The sequence below is a fragment of the Erythrolamprus reginae genome, chromosome 4 (genome assembly GCF_031021105.1).
Source record: "Erythrolamprus reginae isolate rEryReg1 chromosome 4, rEryReg1.hap1, whole genome shotgun sequence".
NCBI lineage: Eukaryota > Metazoa > Chordata > Lepidosauria > Squamata > Dipsadidae > Erythrolamprus > Erythrolamprus reginae.
Genome location: NC_091953.1, coordinates 125,407,611 through 125,420,035, shown reverse-complemented (window position 1 = coordinate 125,420,035; position 12,425 = coordinate 125,407,611). Strand labels below are relative to the sequence as shown.

Here is a 12,425-nt window from a genome sequence, read left to right as displayed (position 1 = left end):
ATCTAATAAGACAGGTTGGAACCCATCTTTTAATTCAGTGTTTTTCAACCAGTGTGCCGGGGCACACTAGTGTTGCTGCGAGACATGGTCAGGTGTGCCGCGAAGCTCAGAAGAGAGAGAGAGAAAGAAAGAGAGAGAGAGAAAGAAAACAATAGAGAGAGAGAAAGAAAGCAAGAGAGAGAGAGAAAGAAAGGCAGGGAAGGAGGGAGAGAGAGCAAAAAGAGAGGAAGGAAGGAAGAGAGAAAGAAAGAGAGAGAGAGAAAGAGAGAGAGAGAAAGAAAACAAGAGAGAGAGAAGAAAGAAAGAAAGAGAGAGAGAGAAAGAAAGGCAGGGAAGGAGGGAGAGATAGAGCAAAAAGAGAGGAAGGAAGGGAGAAAGAAAGAGGGATGGAGAGAGAGAGGAAGGAAGAGAGAAGAGGGGAGGGAGAGAAATAGAACGAAAGGGAGGAAGAGAGAGAGAATTTTTTTTGTCCAAACTTTGTTTAGCCCCCCACTCCCCCCCCCCGCTCAATGTGGCCCATGATTTTATATATGTAAAAAATGTGCCCGCAGCTCAAAAAAGGTTGAAAATCACTGTTTTAATTGAATGCTCAAAGGTTAAATTGCCTTATTCAATGCTTCACATAGCCAAGCTTTGAAATTTAAAAGTCTGAACACTTTTTTCTGCTTCTGCCTAAAATGACTTGTTTCTTCCTTATCCTTCCTCAGCCCAGTGCTGTGAGTGAGCAGGCCTTCTCCAAACGGAATTAAAAACGGAAGTGAAGCAGAGGAAATGGGTATGTTCTTTAATCATTGTTCCTGCATTGTTTTACTTTGCTTAACTGGGTTAAGAATTTTAAGAGTTTGTTTTATGAGTTTGGCTGTGGGGTTCTTTGGTCCTTGCCTCCACCAAACATTGGAGAACGTATCTAAAGGCAATTTCCATCCTTGAAGCTGTCCACAGTTTATTTCTACCGCAGCTTCCTGATGCTTTGAAACATTTGGAAATGGTGTTCCAGCTTAGAATAAAATAGAATGGAATGGAATGGAATAGAATAGAATATTGGTCAAATGTGATTGGACACACAAGGAAATTGTCGGTGCATATGCTGTCAGTGTATATAAAAGAAAATATAACTGTCAAGAATCATTAATGATAGTCTGGGTACACATAAGCAATCAAATCATATTAGGAACTGGTTAATATAAATTGTTAAGGATACAAGCAACAAAGTTACAATAAGTCATTAGCGGGAGAAGATGGGTGATGGGAAGGATGAGATGATTAATGTTCTGCCGGCGTGTCTCAACCACCCGTAATTACAGCATAATTAGTCCAGGAAGACACACACCACACGATAAAAGGAAAACCCAAAAGTTTTTACAAACAGAAAAACAGAAACAGCTCCCTTTTTAAATGTCAAAGGGATTTTCTGGTACACACAAGGCACAGGTCAAATGCAGTCCAATTGCTCACCCAATAACTGGGAAATTGAGTCCAATTCTAAAGTCCAGAGAGTCCACACACAAAAAACCCACAATCTTGCCAAAACAATGAATCAGATAAACTGCCATGAGGCTAAAACACCAGGCTGCACTTTTATCTGTAGCACTAATTACAGCAGCCCAGCCCAACCCAACCCAACCACAGGCGGCCTCTTTTTCTCTTGTAATAACCCTTCAGTTGTTGTCTCCTATGCATCACTCTACGCATGCGTGAATGTGTCATTAATTCTTGTTCAGAATCCAGGGATGATACAGATGACTGATCTCCTCCTGGTCTGTCTGCCAAACTCCCCTCTTCCCTGTCACTCACGAGGTCAGAGGAGACTTCGTCGGCAGATTCTACTGGAAGCAAAACAGGCCTGCGGCATGTGGATGTCTCCCCCACATCCACATTCCTTGGGGCAGGAGCTGGGCCAGAGCTAACCACAACAATTAATAGTAGTGCAGACTTAGTAAATAGTTTGACAGTGGTGAGGGAGTTATTTGTTTAGCAGAGTGATGGCGTTCAGGAAAAAAAAACCTGTTCTTGTGTCTAGTTGTTCTGGTGCAGTGCTCTATAGCAGTGTTTTTCAACCAGTGTGCCGCGGCACACTAGTGTGCCGTGAGACATGGTCAGGTGTGCCGCGAAGCTCAGAGAGAGAAAGAAAGAGAGAAAGAGAACAAGAGAGAGAGAAAGAGAACAAGAGAGAGAGAAAGCAAGAGAGAGAGAGAGAGAGGGAGGGAAGGAGAGAGAGAAAGACATAGAGAGAGGTAGGGAGGGAGAGAGAAAGAGAGCAAAAAAGAGGAAGGAAGAGAAAGAAAGAGGGATGGAGAGAGAAAGAAGGAAGGGAGAGAAAGAGGGAGGGAGAGAGAAATAGAGGGAAAGGGTGGAAGAGAGAGAGATAATTTTTTTGCCCAAACTTTTTTTAGCCCCCTCCCTCCTCCCAGTCAATGTGCCCCAGGGTTTTATAAATGTAAAAAATGTGCCGCGGCTCAAAAAAGGTTGAAAATCACTGCTCTATAGTATTGTTTTGAGGGTAGGTGTTGAAGCAGTTTATGTCCAGGATGTGAGGGGTCTGTAAATACTTTCACAGACCTCATTTTGACTCTGCAGTATACAGATCCTCAATGGAAGGCAGATTGGCAGTCGGTGCTTTTTCTGCAGTTCTTGTCTGTTTCCCCCCAGGCAGCCTGGATTGAAATTGTTTTGCAGCTCAAGGGTCTCTGTGTCTTAGAGAACTTTCCATAGATGGGCCTAACTAAGAAACATAGGATGTCAGGATTAGTACCTGGGGTAATATTCCAATTACAGTGAAGTAGAATGTAATTAATGTAAATCAAAAGGAATGATGAGTCATGGTGGATCAGCAGAATGTGCTACAACCTGATTGGTTATCAACTGTATATACTGTAATGCACCTTTGCATAGGTGTGGTTAGTCTGTGGTTAGTAGTGTGTCATCTAATATTTATTATTATTATTATTATTATTATTATTATTATTATTATTATTATTTATGTATTACTTATTGGATTTGTATGCCGCCCCTCTCCGGAGACTCGGGGCGGCTAACAGCAATAATAAGACAGCATACAATAATAATCCAATACTAAAAACGATTAAAAACCCATTATTATAAAAACCAAACATACATACAGACATACCATGCATAAAATTGTAAAGGCCTAGGGGAAAAGAGTATACTGTTTTATTACTGTTGTTAGCCGCCCCGAGTTTGCGGAGAGGGGCGGCATACAAATCCAATAAATAAATAAATAAATAAATCTCAATTCCCCCATGCCTGGCGGCAGAGGTGGGTTTTAAGTAGCTTACGAAAGGCAAGGAGGGTGGGGGCAATTCTAATCTCTGGGGGGAGTTGGTTCCAGAGGGCCGGGGCTGCCACAGAGAAGGCTCTTCCCCTGGGTCCCGCCAAGCGGCATTGTTTAGTTGACGGGACCCGGAGAAGAATATAGAAAGTATAGTTTGGTAAGAAGGAGAAGTAAACGTCTTCTCAAAAATTCCTGCAGTCTTCATTCTGAAATTTTTCCAGTTCCTGATATCGTATCTGAGTCTGGGTGGGCAGTTTCCGAATGCAACTCTGACACAGGAGACCCAAATATCGCAATCTTCGGAACCAAGCTCTGTTTTTAGGACATTATAATTAATTTTATGAAGTGTGTGTCCAAACAAACGTCTCAAACCATCATCCCAGGCTGAAGGACAGACTCCAGGTTTTCCTCTGGGCTTCCTTATGTTTCTTCCAGGAATTCCTGGACAAGCATCAAACAGGCCCCAAGCCCCCAGGGCAGGGATGAAGGCATCCTGGGGGAGAAGATCCAGAGATACCCCTTAACCTTTGGCCTCTCTGCCGTTACCGCATCCCAAGGCCAAAGCAGCTACAGGGGAATCTGCACAATGTGAACGTGATTAAACCAGCAGAGAAATTTCAAAGAAGTTCCAAATGCAGGAATTGTAGTTTCTTTGAGAAAAACGAAAACCTAAAACATGACACTGAAAAATGAAAATCAAAAAACCTAGCAACTAACACCTAGCACCTAACACCGAAAAAAATGAAAAATGAAAAACAAACAACGAAAACCTAACACATCTAGTGCTGAAAAATTAAAAGCAAAAAAATGAAAATCGATTCTTCCTCGATAGAAATAAGTGATTTGAGTTTGGTCCAGAGCTGCCAAATCTGTTATTGCAAAGCGCTGGGAAATTAAAATAAATTCTGTGTTTGGAATTAGAGATGTTTAAAAATTTGGGCTGCAAAATAAAGGGATGCCACGGGCTTGGGATGAAGCTTGGAAGAAGGAAAGGTTTATCCCCAACTCATTGGGGAATTCCTCTTACCTGGTGCTGCCGGCGCGTTGTGTGTGCAGCATGAGGATTCTCATGTGCATGCATGCGCTACGGACGTGTGTGTGCACACATACCCAGCATGATTTTGCTTCCACGAATGCGCAGAGCAGGAATGGGTTCCTGCGCATGCACAGAGAAAGGGTGGGTTCCAAATTTTTTAACTGACAGTTCTGTGGGCGTGGCTTATTTTGTGAGTGTGGCTTGGAGGTCAGGGGGTGTGGCTTTAGATGGGCATATCTTGATGGTCAGGTGACTGGGTGGCCAGGGCCAACTTTTAACATGTGATGAAACTCACTTAACAATACTCTTACTTGGCAACCAAAATTTTGGGGCTCAATTGTGGTCATAAGTTTTCTTTCTTTCTTTCTTTCTTTCTTTTTCTTTCTTTCTTTCTTTCTTTCTCTTTCTTTCTTCCTTCTTTCTTTCCTTTCTTTTTCTTTCTTGTCTTTCTTTCTTTTCTTCTTTCCTTTCCTTTTTTCCTTCTTCTTTTCCCTTTTTCCTCCTTTCCTTTCCTTTTTTTTCCTTTCCTCCTCCTTCTTTCCTTTCCTTTCCTTTCCAGAAACTGCTGGAAACTCAGCTTCTGCCCATGTGCAGAAGAAAAAAACCCAGGAAAAATCCCCCCCCCCAAAATAAAAAAATATTTCAAAAATGTTTTTTAATTTTTAAAAAAATGGTGGCGCCCACGGATCATCATTAACAAAAATGGTTCGGTGATGTCAATTTGACATCCCCAGCTGGTTGCTATCAGTTCAAACAAATCAGTCTGCACTGGGAGGAACCCACCCCTGATACAAAGTCATCAATCCTGGATGTTCTCCTTGGGATCCCAGTGAGAAGGGTGGCAGGATTTCAAGATTTTGTTTATCTATAAACATTTCTACTTGGAGATACAGAATACAGAGAGTTGCTCCTGTGCACACTTCTCCAAATCTCTTTGTTTGCTTTTGTTGTTATTTCTATTTTTTTTTTAAAAAAATTGGTCATGGGAGGGAAATTGACTTTGGTGTTGTGCTTGCATGGCTAAAAATAAAAGTAATAAGCTGCTGAACCAGCATCCCAAAAACAACTTTTTTTAAAAGAAACCGAGCATTTTTATTTGTTCCTGTTCTTTTAGCTCAGTGTACATTTGTCAAGAGAAGGAAGTCTTGAGCGATCTTCCATTAAATAGCACCTTAAAACCATGTACCGGTCAACAAACGACCTTATAAACCTCCAGTGTTGGAGCACCCCACAACTTCTGGAAGCAAGTCATTCTCCTGATTGATTGTTCCCACTGTCAAGAAATTTCTTCTTAGTTCTACCTTCATTCCGTCCTTAATTAGTTTCATCCATTGCTTCTAATGTCCTGCCTTTGGAACATAGGTTGACTCCCTCTTCTTTGTGGCAGCCCTTTAGATACTGGAAGATTGCTATCAGGTCACTCCCCATTAGCCTTTCTTTTCATTCGACAGCTGGTTCAGAATTATTCTGGTGGAAATAAGTAAATCCCAAGTTTCCAAGACTACATGACCATTGGTGGTGTCACACACTAGTGCAAAAAGAAAAGGTCAAGAGTCTCACTCTTGCTCCTGCTGTCACACCCAGCTGATCTTTCATGCCCCTTGGTGAGACACATGGATATGCTTTACATTAGTCCCAAAGGTGAATTCAGTTTAAACAATTAACCAGTAGAATGGTAAGTAGAGGTTTCAGGGAGGCTTTTAAGAAGAGATTGGACAAGCATATTTGCCTGAAATGGTACAGTGGTACCACTACCTAAGAACGCCTCTACTTATGAACTTTTCTAGGTAAGAACCGCGTGTTCAAGATTTTTTGCATCTTCTCAAGAACCATTTTCCACTTAGAAACCCGAGCCTCTGAAACTGTAACCGGAAAAGGCAGGGAGAAGCCTCCGTGAGTCCTCTCTAGGAATCTCCTGGGAGAAAACAGGACCAGAAAAGGCGGGGAGAAGCCTCTGTGGGGCCTCTCTAGGAATCTCCTGGGAGGAAACAGGCCGGAAAAGTCAGTGAGAAGCCTATGTGGGGCCTCCCTAGGAATCTCCTGAGAGGAAACAGGGCCAGAAAAGGCAGTGAGAAGCCACCATGGGGCCTCTCTAGGAATCTCCTGGGAGGAAACAGGGCCGGAAAAGGTGGGGATAAGCCTCCATGGGGCCTCCCTAGGAATCTCCTGGGAGGAAACAGGGCCAAAAAAGGTGGGGAGAAGTCTCCATGGGGTCTCTCTAGGAATCTCCTGGGAGGAAACAGGGCCTCCACCCTCCCTGTGGTTTCCCCAAACGCACACATTATTTGCTTTTACATTGATTCCTAAGGGAAAAATTGCTTCTTCTTACAAACTTTTCTACTTAAGAACCTGGTCACAGAACGAATTAAGTTCGTAAGTAGAGGTACCACTGTATAAGGTCTCCAGCCTGAGCAGGAGGTTGGACTAGAAGACCTCCAAGGTCCCTTCCATTATTCTGTGCTTATTCTATTTAAATATATGCAGAGGCCACCTCTAAAACACAACTGAGAGATCCTTCTCACTCCGTTCCAAGACGCATCTCCTTTCTGCTTTTCTAAGAAAATCCGGGAGAGATATGATAGCAGTGTTCCAATATTTGAGGGGCTGCCGCAAAGAGGATGGGGGGTCCAACTATTTTCAAAGGCACCTGAAGGCCAGACAAGGAATAATGGATGGAAACTGAACAAGGAGATATTAAACTTGGAAATAAGGGATTTTCTGACAGTGAGAACAATCAACCCAAGAAACAATTTGCTTTTAGAAGTTGTTGAAGTTGAAGGATGCTATGGGGGGGGGGGAGAAAACTAATTGGAAAGGTAAAAAATCAGAAAGCTTTCAAGAGACTGGACTGCAATCTGTAGTGTGGTATCTCCTGTTTGGGCTGGTGGGTGGATTGGACTAGATGACCTACAACAAAAAATAAAGGAAACACTCAAATACCACAGTCTAGATCTGAATGAATGAAATATTCTCACTGAATACTTTGTTCTGTACAAAGTTGAATGTGCTGACAACATGTGGAATTGATTGTCAATCAGTGTTGCTTCCTAAGTGGACAGTTTGATTTCACAGAAGTTTGATTTACCTGGAGTTATATTGTGTTGTTTAAGTGTCCCCTTTATTTTTTTGAGCAGCATATGATTGATTGGGATGCCTGATATGGTATGAATGTATTGATAATATTTAAGGGCTTTTTAACTATTGCCGTAAATTAATTATTTTGATACTGGTTTTTTCTTTTTTTTTTAGTGTTGTAAGCTGCGCTGAGTCTTTTGGGAGTGAGCAGCATACAAATGTAATTAATAAATAATAAATAATAATCTCAACTGGACCTGCCATTCCCATCTGCCTTACTGCTCACTCAGGAGGTAAAGAGGCCACAGGGGCTTCCTAACTTGTTCAAGGCACCTCCCTTCTCAAGCATGCCTGATTCCAAGGATCATATGGATAGGCCTGCATACAAAAGGGGCGAGTACAAGTGCACTAGAGTGCCTTCCATCCCCTGTCCTATTTCTCTCCTATATCTCCTATACCTTTCTTCTATTCCTATATCTCTTCTTCTATTCTTTCATTGATATGTTCTATTACTATATCTTCTTTTCTATTCTTTCTTAGATATATTTTACTATGAGTATCTCCTCTATAACCTTCTTCATGTATTTTACTATGTGTATATAGATATACTGTATACCCACTAAAACCCTCATTGTGTATTGGACAAAATAAATAAATAAATAAATCTTCCAGGCAACAGTTCAAGCTAGTTTTCCCTGCCTTCTTTCAGTAAAGTTTTGCCAGGTTCCTTGTCTAGTCTAAAGGCCTTGGAACTCCTGCTTCCCCCCTTCCCCCCCCCCCCATGCTGGCCCACAAAAAACAAAAACAAAAACCAATCTCCACCCAAATTGGGAAGATAAAAGACCAGGTCGTCACAACCCACAGTGGTTAGAGTGCAATACTGCAGGCTACTTCAGCTGATCACCAGCTGCCAGCAATTTGGTAGATCATATCTCACAAGGCTCAAGGTTGACTCAGCCTTCCATCTTTCCAAAGTTGGTAAAATGAGGGCCCAGATTGTTAGGGGCCATATATGCCGATGCTGTAAACCGCTTAGAGAGGGCTGTAAGGCACTGTGAAGCGGTATATAAGTCTAAATGTTAATGCTAATGCTAACCTGATTGGTTTCCAAATGTAATTCAAAGTGTTGGTTAAAGCCCTACATGGCATCAGACCAGATTACTTACAGGACCGCCTTCTGCTGCATGAGTCCCAACGACTGGTCAGGTCCCACAGAGTTGGCCTTCTCCAGGTCCCATCAGGCGGGGCCTAGGGGAAGAGCTTTCTCTGTGCCACCCCCACCCCCCCGGCCGCTCTGGAACCAGCTGCCTCCTAGAGATTCGTACTGAATTTAATGTATGTCTGACTGTTTAAATGGGAGTGGTTTTTAATGTTACTTTTCAGTTTGAAGGATTTGGGGGTGGGTTTTTTTCCGATTAGTTAAATTGATTTTCAGTTTGGATTTAGGGTGCTCTTATTGTTTTTATATGTTGTAAGGCAGCCCGAGTCCTCAGAAAGGGGCAGCATATAAGTCCAATCACTCAATCAATTAATCAATCAATCAAGTGTTGTAAGATGCGCTGAGTCCTCAGAAAGGGGCGGCATATAAATCCAATAAACAAACAAACATTGTATGGCTGTTGTCTGAATGTGTATGATTGCTTTTAAGGTATCCAGGGATTTTAGATTGTTTGTTTAATTTAATTAATTGGATTTATCTATTGCATTCTGTTGTTTTTTTATATGTTGTAAGCTGCCTCCAGTCCTCAGAGAAGGGTGGCATATAAATACAACAAACAAACAAACAAAGTTTGTATGGCCGTTGTCTTAATGTGTATGATTGATTTTAAGGTATCTGGAGATTTTAGATTGTTTAGTGCAATTAATTAGATTTATCTATTGCATAATGTTGTAAGTTTTATATGTTATAATGTTGTATAAATATGTTTATATTTATAACATATAATTAACAAACTAACAAATAAACAAACCTGCTGGAAAGCGGCAGGGTGATGCTGGATGACCTCAAGGGGTTTCTGTTCCCCAGGAAGCCTATCTTTCCTCTCCCTCCTGAGCTTGCCATTTGTCTAAAAATGGTGGGTGGGTGGGTTGTTGGACTAGAATCAGGGTTTCCCAATCTTGGCAACTTGAAGATATCTGGACTTCAATTCCCAGAATCCCCCAGCTAGCGAATGCTGGCAGGGGAATTCTGGGAATTGAAGTCGAAACCTCTTCAAGTTGCCAAGATTGGGAAACACTGGACTAGATGACCTCCTAAGGCCCCTTCCGAGCCATCTAACCTAACCCTCCTACCTGGCTGGGGTCGGTGGCGCGGAAGACGTGGCAAGAGACGGCCGAGTCGGGGTCGTCGGGCTGCGCCTTGATCAGGTAGGCGAAGTAGGTGAGGTCCTGGCTGTTGTGGACGAAGCGCGAGATGTGCTGCGCTTTGTGCTCGAAGATGAAGACGGCCGAGCCCGGGTGGGCGCCGCCGCCGCCGGCCGAGGAGGAGGTGGTGGGCACGCAGCGCAGGGTGGGCGCGCCGAGCAAGAGCAGCACCTCCCGAGCCTGAGCCGCGCCCGGTTCGGGCTTCTGACTGCGCCGCCGGACTTCGGCCATCAACCAGGGCAACATGGGCAGCGTGGCGCGGCGATCCAAGCTGGTGCAACCCACGTACCAGAGTCGGAAACGTTTCTCGGCGCCCGGCCGGGACGGCCCATAACAAGGAGCCGGTTCGGGTTCCGGAGCCAGCGGGTGCGGGAAGGGCGCCGTCTCCATCGGGGCTTCGGCCTCCGGGCCCCCCTCTTCGGCCAACGGACCCGGAGCCAGGCGGGCAGGCTTGCAAAGGACCTCCAGCGGACGCGCCACGCTGCGCCTTGGGGGCGCGCGGCGTCTCCAAAAGGGGTCCCGACTTCTGAGCCCCCTGCAGGCGTGTCCGACCGCCCTCCGCGAGGCTGGTGGGTGGGTGGGGGTTCCCCGCCCGCCTGCCGAGGGTGGGCCGCCGGCTTCCTCGCCCTGCCCAGCCGGGAAGGCAGCCAAGAAAGAGCTCTCGGCCGCCGCCGTTGCAAAGCGGTGCCTCTGCGCCTCCCTCCTGCGCCCTTGCGCTTCTGCTGCTGTTGCAGCTGCTGGCCGGGTTGGCTGGCGTTTCCCAGTTCTGACGGGCGCTCCCCCCTCTCCCCCCCGTTTGAAGCTGGCGGGCCAATTGAAGTGCAGAGAGGCCTCGTTGCTGGGCGCGCCGGGAGGGGAGGCTTCACGGCCCCGCGGAGGCTCCGTCCTTTGCAATACCCCTCCGCAACTAGACTGACAATCCTAGGCTTAGAACTACGTCGCCTTCAGCACGACCTAAGCATAGCATCTGCTACAAGGTCCTTCCTGTCAACGACTACTTCAGCTTCAACCACAACAACACACGAGCACACAACAGATACAAACTTAAAGATACAAACTTAAAGTCGCTTTTAGATTTAAAGTTTGCATTTAGATGGTGAGAAGCATTGCCAAAAATAAACACACACACCATCTGTTGGATCGTTTGTCAAGGACACTGGTGTGGATAGGAGAAGACACACCTTAGAATCAGAAGTGCAGAAAAAACAATTGGGGTCCACCTGCCTTCCATTGAGGACCTGTATACTGCACAAAGAGGGCGGTGAAAATATTTACTGGCCCCTCGCGTCCTGGACATAAACTGTTTCAACTCCTATCTTCAAAATGTCCCTAGAGAGCACTGCACACCAAAACAACTACACAAGAACACCGTCACTCTACTAAACAAATTATTCCCTCAACACTGTCAAACTATTTACTAAGTCTGCACTACTATTACTACTAGTTTTTTTCTCATCATTCCTATCACCCATTTCCTCCCACTTAGGACTGTATGACTGTAACTTGTTGCTTGTTTCCTATGATTTTTATTAATATTGATTGTTTCTTCATTGCTTATTTGACCCCTATGACAATCATTAAGTGTTGTACCTCATGATTCTTGACAAATGTATCTTTTTCTTTTATGTACACTGAGAGCATCTGCACCAAGACAAATAACTTGTGTGTGTAATCACGCTTGGGTAATAAAGAATTCTATTCTATTCTATTCTATTCTATTCTATTCTACTCTATTCATTCTATCAATTGATCAATCTATCTTATCTATGCATCCATACACCTATCTATCCACCCATCTATCTTATTTATCTATCTATCCATGCACTTATCTATGAACTATCTATCTATCTATCCATCCATCCATCCATCCATCCATCCACCCACCCATCCATCCATCCATCCATACACTCATCTATCTATCATGTATCTATCTATCATTTACCTACCTACCTACTTACTGTACTATCCACCTATCTATCTATTTATTTATCTATCTTATCTATCTTATCTATCTATCCGTCCATGCATTCATCTATCTATCATCTATCATTTACCTACCTACCTACCTACCTACCTATTGAATCTATTTTATCTATCTATCCATCCATGCACTCATCTATCATCTATCATTTACCTACCTACCTACCTACTGTACCTATCCACCTATCTATCTATTTATCTATCTAATCTATTTTATCTATCTATCCATCCATGCACTCATCTATCTACCATCTATCATTTACCTGCCTGCCTACCTACCTACCTACCTACCTATTTAATCTATCTTATCTATCTATCCATGCATCCACCCATCCATCGAATCGAATAGAATAGTTGGAAGGGACCTTGTAGGTCATCTAGTCCACCCCTCCCCCTCCCCCAGCAGGAGACCCTACTCCATTTCTGGCAGATTTCTGTCTCTTCTTCAAAGCTCCCCGTCATGAAGCTCCCACAACTTCGGACTGCAAGCTTTCATGTCCTGCACCTTTTATGTCCTGAGCATTAGAGACTCCTTTAGAAATGCAAATGCATCGATCAGAGCAAGGCAAGGCAACACTTTGTATCTCCTCTTCCCCCACCCATCCACATCAGCCAATTCAGGGCCAGGTTGCTCCGGGGCTGGAAGGCAATGAGACTCGCCCGGGGTTGTGTCTGTAT

The 12,425-nt window shown here is 44.0% G+C and overlaps 1 protein-coding gene across 1 annotated transcript in view; it reads right to left on the bottom strand.

The window, feature by feature from the left end:
• Positions 1–10,389, bottom strand: part of TBC1D4 (TBC1 domain family member 4) — a 109,941-nt gene extending 99,552 nt beyond the window's left edge. Inside the window, 1 exon segment of the mRNA XM_070751351.1 lies at positions 9,696–10,389. Coding sequence (XP_070607452.1) covers positions 9,696–10,157 — 462 coding nt within the window. The 5' untranslated portion in view covers positions 10,158–10,389.
• Between the last annotated feature and the right edge of the window lie 2,036 nt (positions 10,390–12,425).